General features: G+C 41.9%; 3 protein-coding genes across 3 annotated transcripts in view; all 3 read right to left on the bottom strand.

Moving 5' to 3' along the window:
- Positions 1–1,556: 1,556 nt before the first annotated feature.
- Positions 1,557–3,566, bottom strand: LOC108010277 (retinoid-inducible serine carboxypeptidase). Its single transcript, XM_017075144.4, has 3 exons — positions 3,410–3,566; positions 2,272–3,183; positions 1,557–1,901 (listed from the first exon to the last, which is right to left on the bottom strand). Exons 1-3 carry the CDS (start codon positions 3,483–3,485, stop codon positions 1,606–1,608), a joined length of 1,284 nt encoding a protein of 427 aa, XP_016930633.3. The 5' UTR covers positions 3,486–3,566; the 3' UTR covers positions 1,557–1,605.
- Positions 3,567–4,081: 515 nt separating this feature from the next.
- On the bottom strand, positions 4,082–5,513 carry LOC108008941 (retinoid-inducible serine carboxypeptidase). The gene is made up of 2 exons (XM_017072855.4): positions 4,510–5,513; positions 4,082–4,452 (listed from the first exon to the last, which is right to left on the bottom strand). Exons 1-2 carry the CDS (start codon positions 5,477–5,479, stop codon positions 4,145–4,147), a joined length of 1,278 nt encoding a protein of 425 aa, XP_016928344.3. The 5' UTR covers positions 5,480–5,513; the 3' UTR covers positions 4,082–4,144.
- A 2,996-nt stretch (positions 5,514–8,509) lies between these two features.
- Positions 8,510–16,961, bottom strand: part of beat-Ib (beaten path Ib) — a 62,081-nt gene continuing 53,629 nt past the window's right edge. Inside the window, exons 3-7 of the mRNA XM_036817472.3 lie at positions 11,758–11,969; positions 10,393–10,528; positions 10,064–10,320; positions 9,831–10,002; positions 8,510–9,174 (exon numbers count right to left, since the gene is read on the bottom strand). Of these exons, the coding sequence (XP_036673367.2) occupies positions 9,059–9,174; positions 9,831–10,002; positions 10,064–10,320; positions 10,393–10,528; positions 11,758–11,969 (893 nt within the window). The 3' untranslated portion in view covers positions 8,510–9,058. The remainder of the gene's footprint in view (positions 9,175–9,830; positions 10,003–10,063; positions 10,321–10,392; positions 10,529–11,757; positions 11,970–16,961) is intronic.

Here is a 16,961-nt window from a genome sequence, read left to right on the forward strand (position 1 = left end):
AGACGGGAGCAATTTGTGAGCTGCGTGGTAAATCTTGGCATGCTTACCTATAAATATTTGACATGGCTACAATAGCCTGCCCCTGGATCGGGGGAAACGTGGCAGCCACACATGACCCGGGATGCCCAGGATACAGGCTGCTCAAAGCCTGTGGCATACGTGCAGGAGCATTATCCGCATACTTGAAGCGGGACGGGTCCTTATACGTGACTATCGTCTGGTGAGGTCCTGCAAGGGGGGGGGGGGGGGGGGGGGGGGGGATTGCGCAGTGGGAGGGAGGGCAAATTAGATTTGCCTATAATTAATATGCACGATATGTGGCGTTAACTTGTGTGAAAATTACTCGGCTCCCTGACGTGACGGAGCGCGGTTCGTGTGGAACGCGAGAACAAAAACCATATACTCCAATTACAATCTATCTATTCGGCACTGGAGGCCTTTGCGCTATTCGATTGTGATTCTCGCCCGTAAGTATTTCCTAATTAGTTGTTGATGACAAAGGCACGTGAGTGATTTCTGAGGGATGGTTCCCTGCCAAAGTGCTGCAGGAAAAAATTAAATATGTAAGGAGCTGCGCCACTAAAATCAATTGTCAAATTGGATTGCCATCAAAATAAATTAAATCAAATTAGTTAAGGGTATAATAATAAGAAATGCTATTTTTGTTCTTTGATAACAAATTATATTGCTTCAGATAATTAATAAAAATATTCAAATGTGCTTAGGTTTGGTATGAAAATATATTTCTTTGTTTAATGTTTTTATTGCGAGTACCTGCAACTCCTATTGCAAACTTTCTGAACTTAAAGATGCAAAGTTGTAAACAGAATATCTTGTGACTATTTGCCGGAAAAGCTACAAATTTAGCCAAATCAATTGCCAGACTGTCTGAATTTTGTCAAAAGCTTCTGGATCGACCCATATCCGGGCTTTTCTTGTCTTTTCTCGGTTGCCTTCATACCATCCAATTGAGGCGTTGCCGTAGACAAACTTTTAAGTTTTTAATTAATTTGTTTTGCTGTGGTCCCGACAGCCGCAGCGCAGATTTTTTCTTGCAACTCAACCTCCCGCCTGCTCATTTTTCCATCGGCGGTAGGAGGAAAAAAAAGGTTAAGTGGTTTCATTTGGCAAACATTTACCCAGACCCGAAACGGGAAGTTCCCCAGCCACTCATCAATGCCCAAGTGTGTAAGACTTTTAATAGGCTTTTGTGTGGAAAATAAATTGATGCGGTGCACCTGTAAAACGCTCCAACAATGAGGGGCTCTGCCTGAGCCAGACGAATGTCTGTCCATGTGATGCGGCCGACCGCATCCCAGCCAGAAAGTTTTTGGGAGGGAGGCGTCCCGGGATTCAGTTAATTTTGAGTAAATTGTTAGAGAATTGTTTGCTGCTGCTGCTGCTGCTTCTGGTGTCTCTGGGCGAGGACCCCATGTGGGTGACTTGTGGCCTTGACTCGAAAATTATGGCATTTAATTACCAAGTGTTTTGGGAGATACTCCATCCAGCTGGGGAAGAGTGATGAGGAGCTGATTAAAATTATAGATATCTTTCAGTTGTTGCTGTAAGGAAAGCACTGTAACTTTATTTCCCAGCGATTGTATATCATCCATAGTTAGTGAAGTATTTCAGAATGTACCCCATGGCCGCTGGATTTTCTTGCTGTACCAGATGTCCCGCCCGAAAGACCCAGAACATGCTGAGTCGTCCTCCGTGCTTTTCGTAGCCCTCGAGCATCCCGTCGATCCGGAAGGCGGTACGGGGAGCCTTCGCGTACTCCGACCTACGAGCCCACTTAAGGCGGCGGATCCAACTAACGGTGCCGGGCGTGGCGCAAAGTAGGTCCAGAATTCCCGAATAAATGCCCACCTGGATGGGTGTCTCCTCCAGCAATCTGGCAACTAAAAGGAGGAATGGAATGAATTATTATCGAAATGAATGAAGTTAAATATGAGACATTTTAAACTAAGTAACGTTAATAGACAAAAAAAAACGCGAAAAATATTATTTGTATTTTTTAAAATTGTTTATAAATCTAAAAACAATAGGAACAATTTTGTTATGTTTCTCAAAGTTATTGTAAATTTTACTTGAAATAAAATACACATCGTTTTATTTCAAGCATTACGATTTCAATAATTTTATTTAATTTCTGTAAATTTGCTCCAAGCAAGTCTTGAGTACTAAACTAAATACTAAACCAACTATTTTTGGTTTTATTTAAAAATCTGTTAATAGAAGTCCAACAAAAGTAAAAAAATTGAAATTTACCTATGTGATTGGCAGGCTTGAAAATATCCTGGCCGAGGCGCTCGAAGACTGTGGAATTTTGTTCCATCCACCCGGGCATTTTGGCTAGCCCCAGCGCCCGAGTGACGTTTAAGCGCATAAAGTTGCTCATCTTCGGATCCTCACCGTAGCGGTAGACCTCATCCACATGGACGCGCCGCTGGGTGTTGTAGATAAATACGCCGCCAGCGCTTGAGGAGATCTCCTCCTGAACTTCGGCGGCCTTCATCAGGGCACGCAGCCACTTTTCTGCGTAAACGAGGGCAGCTAGCTCACCGGCCAATCGGGATATTCTGCGGTATCCATCGTCATCCACAATGCCAGCCTGGAGCAGGAAGGGTGCATACGACAGGACACTGTCCAGCGGAGAGGTCCAGGGATTACCCACTACCACGGACTTCAGTTGGCAGTCCAATCTGCCCCTCTTCTTGGCCAAATGCAGTTCCAACGCAAATTCGGGGGCCATTTTACCGCCATAGCTCTCGGAGAAGATGTGCAGGGGGACGGTTCGAAAAGCCGGGTATTTTTTGAGAAACTGTTCCATTAGCTGGACGAGATCGAGGGCAATCTGCCGGTTGTTTCTGGCATACCGGCCGTGTTCCTCCACGTAAGCGAATCCCGTGCCCACGGGACTGTCCACGAAAAGCACATTCACATGTTGCACCCAACTGCTTTCCCTCGCCCTGCCCTCGATGTCGACGGGGCCCAGCTGCTCGAAGATCCCACTGCCCGAGGAGGCCACTCCGGGTCCACCCTGCAGCCAGATCACCAGCGGCCTCTCCGTAAAATGAGTCACATTGGCCGTGGTGTACAGGAGCCAGTAGAAAAGGTGGGCGCCCTCGCGGACCTCCACGTAGTCCCACTCCTCAACTCCGGGTCCCAGACCAACGCGTCCTAAAACGATATAACTAAGTCTCAGACATTTCACAAAATAATCACTTGGCTCTACGAGACTTTTTTTTGTGATATGTTTCCCTATAGCCGTATATTAGTTCTGAAGAGAACTGTACACACTTTTAATGAATAACAACCTTGTAACTAAAAATTGTTGCACAACTTCAATTTTAAGAACTTTTTCTCTGAAACATTTATCACCACTCTTTCTTAAAGGTGTACCCACCTTGCACGCAAGTCAACGATATGAAAACACATAGGGCACACACCCAAATAATATTTTTAATCAGATTGATCTGCATACCGTGATCACAATTCAACGGAAAAGAAAGTCGAACTAAACAGTCCGATCCGACGGGAAATGCGCAATGATCTGACGCTGCTTTTGGCCGCTAGCTAATTATACAAACTTGGAAAAACACATGATGAACACTAACATTGAAAATGTATGTGGTGATCGAAAGGGGAAATACCCTTTTTTTGTTTATCCCCTAATTTTATTTACCACACCTAATAAAATTTTTGTAACAAAAAAAACTGCATTTAAGACAAATTTTGAATAATATATTAAATTCATTTCCAGACCTATTGTTTAATTATATTGAAAAAAATACTCTCTTTGAATACCCTGTTTATAAAGTTTACAATAAAATTCTTAAGACAACTGAGAGATGTGGTGGAAGAGCCATTGTGTCTGCGGTCTGATACCTGTACTCTGGACCTCTAAACGAAATCGAATTTATTTATTCGCTGCTATAAAGTAAACATTGACCCCCAGCTATAAGACCCTCCCACAATACATATCAGCTTTGCAGTCGGCTAAGACGTCAGCAGAAAATACTGAAAGTGGGCATCTGGTGTAGGTTGTGTATTCCAAGACTTCAGTTCAAATATAGGGTATGCTAAAATGTGTTCGTTTATTTGGGGTACCTTAATCTTAAATACAATTTAAAATAAGTTACTAGAAGGTTTGGCTGTCGTACTGGGTCACAGATTTGAGGACGTACTGCATGGCAGTTGGGTTATCGGCGGGGACCAAGTGACCCGATCGATTGATCCAGTACATCCCGAACTTGCCGCCGACTTTTTCAAAGCCTTGAAGTTTGCCATCGACAACGATGGGAGTACGATTGGCCTCGAGATATTCAGACTTATCAATCCAGGCCCAGTCCTTGATCAAGGCCAGAGTAGCTGTGGTGGGCACCAGGCTGTCCAACTGACCGGAGTATAAATTAACCTTTACGGAGGTTTCATTTAGCAGTCGGGGAACTGGAATACGTTTATTATAGAACGTTTAGGCTTAACACATCTGGTTGTATTACTTACTCGCATTAATATCCGATCTGAGCCGATCTCCGTGCAGACTGGTTAGCACATCCATAACCTGCGACGCATAGACACTGCCGTTGACCTGCAGGGCCTCACTTACGTTCACCCCCATAAAGTTTATAAAATCATCTCCGTAACCGTACGTGCGGTCCTCGGAAAGATCCAAGTGGGTCTGTGTGTTGTACAGGTAAGTCTTGCCAGTCAGCTCCTGCATGAGCTGAAACCACTGCATGTACTCATCCGTGGCATTACTGAACTCGTGTCTTTTCAGGGCGCTGAGGATGCGCTCTTCCTGGGCATCGAGTAGCACCACGCCATCCTCATCGACCAGGCCGTTGACGAACAAGTACTTGGAGTGTTCCCGGCTGATGTAGCGAGTTGATATCCAGGGATTGCCGATGGTCACGGACTTAAGGGTTCCCGGTTGAGCCAACTCACCAGTCTTCATGGCCTCGTCGAGTCGAAGGGCCAGGGCAGGGACCATTTTACCACCATAGCTTTCCGAGAAAATGTGCAGCGGTACGTCCTTGAACTCCTTGTGCAACTTGTAGAAGTGCAACATGAAGGTCATGAGATCGTCGATGAGCTGCTCATTGTTAGTCACCAGCAGACTGGTGTTATCCGCATAGCTGAAGCCCGCCCCCACGGGATTGTCGATGAACAGCACATTGACGTGCTGCACAAAGTTACCCTCGCGTGGATCACCATTTGTATCCACAGGTCCCAGTTCCTGGAAATTTCCGAGAGCCGTGGAGGATCCTCCTGGACCGCCCTGGAGCCACAAGACTAGCGGTCTCTCCGTGTAGCTAGTAACATTGGCCGTGGTGTAGAAGAGCCAGTAGAACATATGCGCCCCCTCACGGACGTCCACGTAACCCCAGTCCTGCTCTCCAGGTCCAAATCCCTTGCGGGCCTCCGAAAGCCCCAATACAAGGAGACACACCACCGCCAACGAACCGCACCACATTCTCAAAGGTAAGTTGAAAATTCACTGAGGTCTTAACGTTCGAAATCACGGCTATTTATTCCATTCCGAGTGGAACTTGACCATGAATTTTAAAGGCTTTCTTTATCTGTTTGTATATGTTTAGAAAAGTCTAATTACCGTTTTACTTCCACCTTGGCCAACACCCTCTAGGAATCAATAATATGTCGGTATTTTTATACTTCTGCAGAGGGTATTATGATTTCAGTCAGAAGTTTGCAACGCAATGAACATATATTCTCCTACGCTGGGAATTGCAAATTTAATTTTATCAAAATCGGACGCCTATATCATAAAGCTGCCATAGGCACGATCGGAAAATTGGTGGGAAAATAATGTGAAACAAATTAATAGCTTCGATGTTTTTTGACATATTATCTTATAATTTAATTTTGAAATAAATTTAATAATTATAACTGCAAGGGTATACAGACTTTTGCTTTCCGAAGTTATTTTCATTTCTTGTTTTTAACTCTCATTACAAAATTCCTCACAAAGATTAAAGATATTATCCTTAAAGCAAAACTAATTAACAAGTAATACTTGGACTGATAAAGTTCAGCTTTAAAATACAATAAAAACTATAGATTCTGTGAAAAATTATCGTCAAACGTCGTTTGCTTGTTTGCGAAACTTTAATTTTTTTTATTTTGAATTAATAAAGCATAAGGTATCTTACTGTCGATACATCTTTTCGTTGTATTAAATATATTTAATTCAGCACCATCTTTCCATTTGTTTATTAAGAGCCAGCAGGAGCGTCATTTTAAAGTACGTGTATAAACATTTATCTTTAGCAAAGCTTGTTTAAGCACTATTAAAGAATAATTTATTCCTTCAAATATTCTATTATGATATTGATTGATATTTTTAGATAAGGAAACTATTGATTTCTAGAATCATGTTTATTAATTTTGAGTTCCCTAAAACAACAAGTACATGCGCTTAAGAAATGACATTTCTTTTATTTTGTTGTATATATATGCAAAAACAATTATGTTCTTTTTTTTCTCGCATTGCTTCAGTCTTAAACTTTTCTAAGAAAATTGGAGAATTGTATAACATACTTTAGGGGTCTTACGTTTAAGTCTATGAATCGAGCGGAATACTTTTGGGATGCTTTTATGAATCAAAATGTTTAGACAAGCTTGCATATAATATCCCTAGTTATTTAATGGTCATCCATTAATCCAGCATACTTACACTTTGATTATAACGGATTACGAGTTCTTCACAAATTTCGCCTGCATCATTCCATTTACCATTTCAATTTATTTTCCCAGAAACTTGTCTGCTTTTCATGTCCAACGCCGATGTTTTTATGTCGTAATTGTCAAAGTTAAAATTGCTTAATTTCAATTTCAACGCGTCTAGAACAATGGACAGTCCTGTGAGTGCCCAAAAAAAAAAAATGGGAAAAAAACCCCAACTGTCCGGAAGTCCGGGAAAAGGGACGGGAAAATGAATCCGATTTCTGTTTTCTGTGGCTGCACCCGGAAAAGTAATTAACAAATGTTTGTTTGTTCCAAGCAAGTCAAAAGCAGGACGGCAAAAAAGCTTACGATGCGAGCTGCTCCTTGGTCCACGGCTCGTTTCGACTGCTTTTGACAATGGCAAGTGGTTGGAGCCCCACAGAAGCACCAGCCAACAAAAACCAGCCATGACCACCCGAACCCATCCGACCCACTGCCAATTTCGAACGGTTCGCAGTGCAGTTTTAATGAGTGCGCCACCTGGCGGCGGCGGCTGTCATCGGAGGCCAGTTGACGCTGGGATGCGACCGCAAACGGAAATCAATTTGCCACGGGAGCAAAACCAAAATTGCCAGTTCAATGCGTTTTCGATTGTCCATTAAGCAGCTCCTGCAGCTCGCTTTTTGCCCGCCGCCAAAAGTCATTTTCAAGCAATTGGCCCGGCTGGCAGAGCACTACTGCAGATACAGATACAAACGACAGTGAGGCAGGGAAACCAGCAGAAAGGAGTTGGGTGTTCCGAGATTCAGTTTATCCAACTACGATTTAGGCACTAAGTTGCATAAGCTCCATACGAAACCTCTGAGTGGGCAGGATTTCTTCCTGTTAGTTGCTCTCCCTTTTCATATTGTAAGTATATATCAGATATTCCTTTGTATTTATAGATTTCAGTGGATGGAAAAGGCACTTCAATCTCTAAATAAAAAGCTAGTAATATTTATTTTAAATTTAGATAATCCTAATCGAATTTAAATAATCTTAGAACCTAATAAAAGATTTGTATCTGTTTTTGTACAAAATATATTAAGATAAGTCTGAGAATTTCATATTTTTTGAATACTATTTTGAATTTTTAGAGCTTACAAAGCGCAGATATACATTTCTGGAACACAAGTGGAGTGCATGGTACAGTGGGCGCCAGCAGAGCACTCACATGCCAAATAAATTGTTGCTACAGTGTCTCCCCGAGTTTCGCCCCCGCATGCAGATGCTTAGCAAGAAGTCGGGATGCAGATGCACTCGAGTGCGAAATTGCAGGCAGGAGCAGAAAGGCAGGGAAACGAGCAACACACACCCACCACCCATGCGGCCCACAGTGCACAGTGGGTGTTGCCAAATGCAACGCCACCCATTTGACGCTGTTTTTCACGTCACTCCGCCAATTGTGACTCCGAATTTTCGTCTCGGTCGCTGGCATTGCGTTGTTTTTGTCACGTAAATTACAAGTTTTTCATTTGCGTTGCGGCTGGCGAACTTGGCCCTTTATTTTCCGTCGTTTCAACTGTTTTCTCTTTACGAGAAATAGTCAACCGAAAAATAAATACTGGTAATGGATAATAACCGAATGGCCAAACAATGAAAAACTTGGGGTCGTTAGGCTTCCGCAATAAGTTATTGTAATTAGGGTGAGTGAAATTTAATGGTCAGATTCGGAGTGTCAAATAAAGATTTGTTGGTACACTTTAAACTTAATTTATCTGGTATTCTTAACATAATTACCTACCGTTGTTGCAATAGACCTCAAAAACACACAATGCAATTAAGTGATCAAATAAAACCATCTTTATTTGGCTTCCATCAATATTTCTTACGCACACTTTTAACTTAGGGTCACACACTAAAGTTAACGCTATAGCTAAACATTTTAGTTGTACAGTTTTTCAAACAGACACAGACGAACAGAACAATGAATCTGCCTAGAAACCACAATCTTAACAATAAATCCTCGACAAAACCCAACGAAAGCAAACATTTAGAATCCTGCTTAGAGAGTAGATATATGTATATATGTTAGTTTAGGTTTATATTCCTGGTGAGTATGCGAGGATGTGCTCGATGCCTATTTACACTTGACTTAGGGATAGAGGAGTACGGGTATCTTGGAAATGCATTTGTCTTTACAGTTACGTTCTTAACATAGGTATAGGTATATGTGAGTAGGTATATTCGGTATGCTGAGGACCTTTCACTGTTGATTTGCTAATCGATTCGCTATAATATGGGTTCCATAATTGCCGAGCCCGAGCAGGGGTTCTCATTCGTCTCAAGTTCCGCCTGAAGTCCATCTCTCCTGCCAGTGGCCATCTTATCACCGCTCCCCTCTGCCAAAATATTGAACTCCCAACAGGTTCCCCAAGGCCCAGACACTTGGCCAGAGGAGCAGGAACAGGATGGGAGTCCAGGCGAATGGTCCGGCAGCGGCATCTGAAATAAAACAGACCAAAAAAAGATTGGTTTAGTCGGGGCTAGAGATTGAAATCCGTTTTTGGGAAGGGCACCCGCCGGTCAAATTAATCTTTGAATTAATTGCTTCCAGCTTAGCGCAGAGCATTAATAAATCGCTGCCGGTCAGAGGGCGAAACACACAAAGGCACAAGGATAATAAGGTGCTCGGTCCTTTTTCGCTAACTTTGATTTAATGCCCCACAGTTTATCACTGTAATGGCGTGCCTGCAAATGTATCCCCTGTGCATACATGTTCGGCTTGTAAAAACAATCAGGGCCAGATCTTTGGGCCTCCCAGGGTCAGTTGCCCCAAAATCTGCCTATCTGTGGGCTAATTTTCAAGCTGCAACAACAGACAAAGCTCACCTACTAATGACCGGAAGTAAATCAATTGGGATATTGATTGCCCTGGGAGGAAAAATAAATAGAAGAGGGTCTTTCAGGAAAATCAATAAAGGTACCCCAAATTGTTCTTTTATATCAAATCGTTATTTTGAAGTGAATATTTTACTTTTATAAATATATTTTTATTTTACCAAGTGGATGTTAGACTAAGAACAACTTAAGGACTTAACTTAAGTTAAGTTTAAGGGAAACTTGTAATGATTTTATTTTCAATGTTAAGTAGATCTCACCTGAATGAATCAAGAATAGTTCGTTATGCTCATCCACATCACCGGGCTGATCGAAGGGATACATATTCATGTCAGGGGATCTGCCCGAGGCTAGAATCCTGGGGCGATCCTCCTCGATCACTTTCTCGCTCTCCTGCGCGTAGATTTCGTGTATTCGAGCCGAACATTTCAACTGCAAGAGTTAATTTTAAGTAATACAAAGATTCTATCAACTGATTTGAATTCGAACTCACCTTTAGGCGACTCTTGATGAAATGATGCACCGTCACCACGAAATTGATCTCCAAAACTGCCGACTCCAGGTGCTCGGCCAAATGCCGCTGAATGTCGTAGACGCGGAGGTAATTGGGTGGCACCTGAATGTCGTTGATCCACCAGGTGAGATTCGCAGCCGGCTTCGAGTAATCCGATGAGCAGTTCCCATTCACCACGTCCCCCAGACGGTATCGTGAATGGATGCCGGTAATTATGGGTCGTTGGGTGGGCAGTTCTGTTGCGAAAAGGGGGGAAAAGGTTGAAAGTTGTTAGTGGCAGGTGGGCGTATGAGCCCCTGATTACTTACCAACCACCTCCATGTCGGCGGCCACAATGGAAGTATCAAAGGTGGGTGCATCCGCGGACACTTCGCAGGCAAACTTGCCCGATATTGAGGTGGGCACATTTCGCAACAGAACATGGCTGGCATTCGACTGGGTGGTCTGGAAAATATGAATAGTTTTTGAACGCTCAGTTGTGTAAATAATAAATTAAACAATACATTTCTTCTTGGTTGAATCTTAATTTAGTTGTTAAACAATGCTTTCGGCTAGATTTGATTATATACAAACTCTTTTTAATAATATAACGAGCTAGTCTTTATATATCTTCCTTTATTGAACCTGCATTTGGTTTATCTGGTTTTAATTACAAGTAGAATCATTTTCACGATTCACGATACATAATCAAATACTTTTTTACAGATCTGTTTACAGTTGCTATGAGGTGATACCTTACATTAAGTGCCGATAGCAATGAAATCTACATTTCCAATTGTCCTTTATACTTTCGATAAATAATGGCGTGCAGGTAAACAAAACCAATAGAGCGGGCAGTAATTTGCTTTCAGCATTTATGTAAGTGCTTACATAAGATGGGCGTAACCTTCATTGATGTCCCTCGACACTATTTTATTAAATATGTACTTTAAATTTCATGCGGTATTGTCCTTTTGCAATGTCGTTTTTAATATCGAAAAGTCAGCAAAAGTCAACAATAAGAGCGCAGCAAATGGAAAGTCAAAATTGTTAATTAAAACTTTTTAACATGCATAAAACAAACATGGATGCACACATGAAAATCGAAAACAGGTCGATTGTTTACACAGCCCCTGCTGCAACTGCTGCTGTCGTTAATACCATCAGCCACCAGCAACATTGCAGCAGCAACAGCAACATCACAGCAGCAACAAAGAAACTCATCATCACCACTTTGCCTTCAGTTATTTAAAGCAATTTACACTGGCAACTCTTTTGCTTTCATTTCTTTACCCCTGCCACTGTCTTTCAGTTTCAATAAACCCCATCATCATCATTATCAACAGCCTATGGGACACATGGCAAGTGTTGCCACATTGGCTTTTTGATATCCATATAAGCTATTTTTTATGGTGTATGATGTTTTTATATCAGTAAATAGTTAATCAATCAATTCAAATTCTAAGATTCTAAAAGTCTTTCTTTAAATCTTTGTATTTCCTTAGAACCTGATATGGAAAAAGATATTTTGACTATTTGTTTCTGTAATTCATTCTTTAATAACAATTATATTACATACCATTTACTTGAAGAACATTACTATTTTCCGTAATGAATACATATTAGGGGTATTTCCAAAAATACCTAGCTATTTAAAAGTTGGCTTTAAACACTCAGTTCAGCTCTGCACTTACCTCGACATCGATTTCGTTCGTTTTGGTGAATATCTTCCAGGCCGGATTCTCCTTTGGCGTGTACCGATAGAACTCCCGCCTGCCGCGATACCATTTCACCGTGTAGAGCGTGTCGTTCTCGATGTCATAATTGCAGATTAAGAGCGCATTATCGCCGCGCTTAACGGCGGACGGGATGCGAACGTTGACATTGCGCAGCCCCACAGTGAGACCTGGAAAAAGGGGACGGTTGTTTAATGAGTTGTTGCCATGGGATCGCAGTGTTCACAGCAGGAGCGGCAGCAGCCGGGACCGGCTTAAATATGACAAGTTATTGTGGCTTAATTATGATCCCCAGGAGGATTACAACGGATTTCATGCGCACGGCAGCAACTTAAACTGCTCCTTTACAAGGGGGTAAATCATGGGAAATAAGTCCAAAAATAAACATACTTTAAACAGGCAAATAAAACACTCACAATAGTATACCTCCACTATAAGCTGTTCATGTGGTAGAGAAATCATACACTTCTCTATTAAATAGGAAAAAAAATCCATGAAAATATACAGTTCGAATTTCGAAATACACGAATTATTGTAGAGTTATCACAGAATAAAATTATACTTTTAAAAATATTAAAAAAATATATTTTTACATTTAATTTAATTTTTTATTTTCTACATTTAAGTTTATATCTATTTTTCCCTCAGTGTGCTGCCATGAATAAAAAGTAGGTCACCGACCATGAAAACACCGAAAAACCACCGAAAAACAGAAAGACACTCCATATCAATAGCCCGCGGGTGTGAAAGAGACAACCGGAAGAGCCGCCCTCAAAAAGTTTATTATAAAATACAATTCTGCGATCACAAGTTGGAGCGGCTGTTTGAAGCTGTGCGCCTGTTCGAAATTATAAAAAGCTTCCTAGAAAAATTAAAATCGAAAGTGACTGCCTCAACTGGGGCTCACTCTCGGCGAGAGAGACCGTAAATCATAAAGGGGCTCGACTTTTTTTTACCAGATGATGATGCAGACTGCCATGTAGGAAATCAAGTTGGGGCAGGCGACCAGGGGCCCAGAAACTTTAGGTACACCCTACTGTCAAAGGTTGCTGGGCAGCTCCCCGAGTTCATTAACCCAGAAACAGAAGAATAGATTTTGTGGCCCTGAGCATATTATAACAGATGATCACACCGAATGGGTGATAATTGATGCATGCATCTCAGTTCTTCAAATGGGAAAGTTTTTATTTTATTGAGACACCCTGCTCAATTTATTATGTATCTGATGGATAGTTGCGATACTTTTGTTGGCTAGAGAAACATCTATCTTTATCGGAATTAATATGAGTGTTTAAGTGTATTGTGCGGAATACTATATCTGTACATTTATTTCGGGTTGGCTCTTTATGCTAAATATATTTAAGAGTTTGTTTTATTTTATCGCAATATGTGGTACGTTGAAAGGAAGACTCCCCAACATGATAGTTACTCTAGGAAGCCCCTTCTTGGGGACCACCACTAGTCTGTTACTAAGTGGTATATCCTAAAAGAGCTATTTATAAATTGTTAACAAATAAGTAAAACAAAAACGTGTAAACCGGTTTCTAGGGGCCCAACGCTGGGGTCTGTTTAAACAATTGCTTTTCCCCAGTTGGTAACTGAGCTCGTCGCCGTCTGTTCGCGGGTTTGTTTCTGGTTAACCTTGAATACTAATTGTTGTTTCACGTTGATTTTAATGGCACTCGCGCGTAGTCGTTTTGTTTTTCTTGCTGTTTTCATATCAGCATAAAAATTTCATGCTGCCCGTCTGCTTGGCAGCTGCTCCCCATCGCTGAACGCCGGATCGAAATAGTACGAAAAAACTAATCTCATCCGCATTGCCGGCTTTTCTAGCCGGCCGCCGATTGCTGGCCAGCACAAATTTGCGTAAACAGAGCACTATTTGTTTTGCCGAATGGCGAGAAGGGTACTTTATGGGGCGGGGAATCGAGAGCGTGAATATGTCGAAAGACTATTTAGAAACCGTTGCTGTTCTATTTTGGCCAGGCCAACAGAAGAGGGCCAACAACGCTGCTGCCAACTTGACGGCACACGTATTCAACTCAAGGAAACCTTGGGCTTGTCGTCTCGATCGAACTGGAAAACCTTGGAAAACCAGAAGCGCCCACTTCGGCATGGAAAAAAAAACAACTGCTAAGGCTCCAATAACAATGGATCGGCAAGGAGTTCATAAACACTCGAAGGGCACCTAGAATGGTCACGAAAGAGTTGGTATACCCATAATTAAGAACTTTATTGAACCACACGTGCGGCTAGATAACTAGAAAGAACAACAAGAGGCACATAATGGCCATGTGATGATTCCACTTGTATACATAAGAATAGGTTCTAATTCTTACCCATATATGGAAATATTTAAATTTTTTATTCCAATTGTAAGTTGAATAGAATATGGTGATTCCCCTTTGGCTTTCGCCTGTTCCTGGGGTAAAGATTTACCTAAGAGCTATAGACCAAAGAATCAATATAAGAATTTGTAATGGATCGGTAAGCCGTAGAATAATGTGGTAAGTGTGGTGTGCAGTAATTCACAGTATTATTTTTTGGCTAATCCACAAATTGCAACTACACATGTGGCTGATTGTAGCAAAAGTTGACCTCTTTGAAAAATACGACAGTCAATAAATTCCATAATGCACAATCTCGGAGTTACTTACTGTAAAAAGTCTTAATACTTGAAAGAGCGAAGTGCTCGAGAAGTGTATTCACTGCAAATAATTTTTTGCTCATTTAACCAATAATCCCTGTCTCAAAGGCAATGTAATGTGCAACTGAATCTGAAGGACTCTCCACCGATGAGATATCCGTTCTGCTCCAGACTCCCTTGCCTTTAAATACGCCATTAAAACCCGCATTACGACTGACCTGCTCTGAACGTATCTCCCCCGTCCAGTCCACACTATTGTTTAAGTTTCGACACCAAAATAAAAACAACAAAACATAACGAAACCAAAAAGGCGCAGCGACTGCAAAACGAGGTCACCATCAACGAACGGCCAACTGAAGTGCGAGCCACTTGGCATTATGTTGGCCTGTTACTCGCTGCCGCTATATTATCGATCATGTTTTAAAAGCGAAAGTGAAGGCGGCGGTCGGACAAGCCCAACAAGCTCATCCGCCGACGCACAGTGCTATATTGTACCAAGATATGTGGATAAGTTTCCATTGAAAAAATTTTATGTTAATCAGCAATAATTAAAATAGTAAATATACAAAGGTGTGAAAAAATGTGTATCACTTCTCTAAAAGTTACTATAATAAGCCATAAAAAGATCAAAACAATTTCGCATATTCATAAAGGCTTGTGAAATAATTTTAAATATCGAATTAACGATAATAGTTTAGTTGTGGAGCATAAGTATATAAAAATATATTAATATAAAAATTAGCTTTAATAAAATCAAGGAGTAAATATCTATTAAAAATATACATAAGGTATTTTTACAATATCTATAGGTACATTAAAATGAATCACTACAACGACAATCGGTTTGCCCAGAACATACACACTTCTAAAACTCAACGAATCAAGGGAATTTTGATTCGCCATTATTTTTGACAATCTTGACCACTGTGCGTTGCAGATACAGATACAGATACGAACGCAGTGCGGACTCAGATACTCAGATACGGTTCGTTGGCTGGCGCTGTCTGGTCGCCTGGTCGTCGAGCAAAGCCGGCTATCGATTTCTACATAAAAAACGAAAGTGAATTTCATCCGAGTGAATACGCGTCGGATGCTCTTCGCTTGACCCAGATGTTGGGCGCGTTTTGTTCGGTGACCCCGGTGCGCGGGTTCGCCCAAGGTTCAACGCTCCAAGGTGAGTGGCCGCCAACGGTGTCACGTTCAGGGCCCGTCCCTGACCCACCCAAAGCACTAAACCAGTGGTCGGCACACACATACCATCACAAGTTTGCCTTGCATTAGTGTGAGTGTAACAAACACGAAGTTTGCGCGCGGCGTGCTGTAGCGAGACGTTTCTCTGCTTTGCGCTGAGATCCTCTGCCGCAGCAACAAAAAAACGCGCGCCGAAGTTGAAAAAAAATGACCCGAAAACCCATGCCGAAGTCACACGAACATGTACGTTATACGTGAGCGAGCAGAGGATGGGCAGAACACTTCCCTATGCTCACTAGATAGGCCGCTGCCGACCACTGCACTAAACCAACGATCGACGATTGAAAGAAAAATCAGACGCCTGTTGCGCCAACCAGGCGATCAGAAAACTCAGCGGGCAACCCTGTACAAAGTGGTGCTTTCTTTTTTCGGTAGGTCATTGAACTTGGGCTCCAAATTTCGGAGATCGTTGACCGCAACGGTGGTGGGTGTGCGAAAGGGACGGCAGCTGGTGGTGCGTGAGTGAGACGGGTGCTACCTGATAAGAGCGAGAGGTGAACTGTTTGAGTGTTCAGCGGCAGAGAAACCGCTGACACACTTTTGATGACGTTAGCAGCAATCAAAACGACAGTGCGCCCTCGATAAAAGTAATAAGATGAATAAATATTTTATACTAATTTAAATAAATTTATAAATATTTATATTTATAAAGAATGTGTTTTGTTTGTCGTTTCTTAACGATTAGTTGGAAATGTTTGAGCCCAGAGCCTTTGGTCTTTTACTTTTAAATTTAAAAGTATTATACCTGTAAATTCGTTTTTTGTTAAGTTCTGTTTATCATATTGAACCCATACTGTAGATTTTGCACCGCGACAAAAGTGAACTTTGATTTAAATTTTACTGAGCAACCAATTGTTACACTGGCCTGTGGAATACAATATCTAAGCAGCCGAACCCCTCGAATTTGTTGCTACTTATCGGGTTCCATAGAAACCGCTCGAGCAAAGCGATAGCAGCACTGGAAATGTTTATAAACTTTAGCGAGCGCCTTCCCCTCATGGCATAAAACATTAATTTTTTTGTTAAATACGAAATTATAAACTTTTCATACCAAGCGCACAGAAACCATTTGAAAGCCGTTTGTCGAGTGCATCTCGCACGCTCCACTCGAGTGGATAAGTGCCAAGGTTGACTTTGACTCGATGGGGGAAACGCTTGTGTAATTGGTCTGAGGGGTGAGGAGCGGAGGGGCGGATACCCAGTTGATAAGCTATGACACACACACAGCTGGAGCGGGATCCATGTGGGCACTGGCACTACGAAG

This window comes from Drosophila suzukii, chromosome 2L (genome assembly GCF_043229965.1).
Source record: "Drosophila suzukii chromosome 2L, CBGP_Dsuzu_IsoJpt1.0, whole genome shotgun sequence".
Lineage (NCBI taxonomy): Eukaryota > Metazoa > Arthropoda > Insecta > Diptera > Drosophilidae > Drosophila > Drosophila suzukii.

Bases quoted from the DNA above. Each gene is read 5' to 3' on its own strand.
- LOC108008941 (XM_017072855.4), bottom strand. From the start codon at position 5,479: ATGTGGTGCGGTTCGTTGGCGGTGGTGTGTCTCCTTGTATTGGGGCTT. The intron at 4,453-4,509 runs GTAAGTAATACA...AACGTATTCCAG, and splicing joins CAGATCGGATATTAATGCGA to TTCCCCGACTGCTAAATGAA.
- LOC108010277 (XM_017075144.4), bottom strand. From the start codon at position 3,485: ATGCAGATCAATCTGATTAAAAATATTATTTGGGTGTGTGCCCTATGT. The intron at 3,184-3,409 runs GTGGGTACACCT...ATATCGTTTTAG, and splicing joins ATCGTTGACTTGCGTGCAAG to GACGCGTTGGTCTGGGACCC. The intron at 1,902-2,271 runs GTAAATTTCAAT...TCCTCCTTTTAG, and splicing joins CAAGCCTGCCAATCACATAG to TTGCCAGATTGCTGGAGGAG.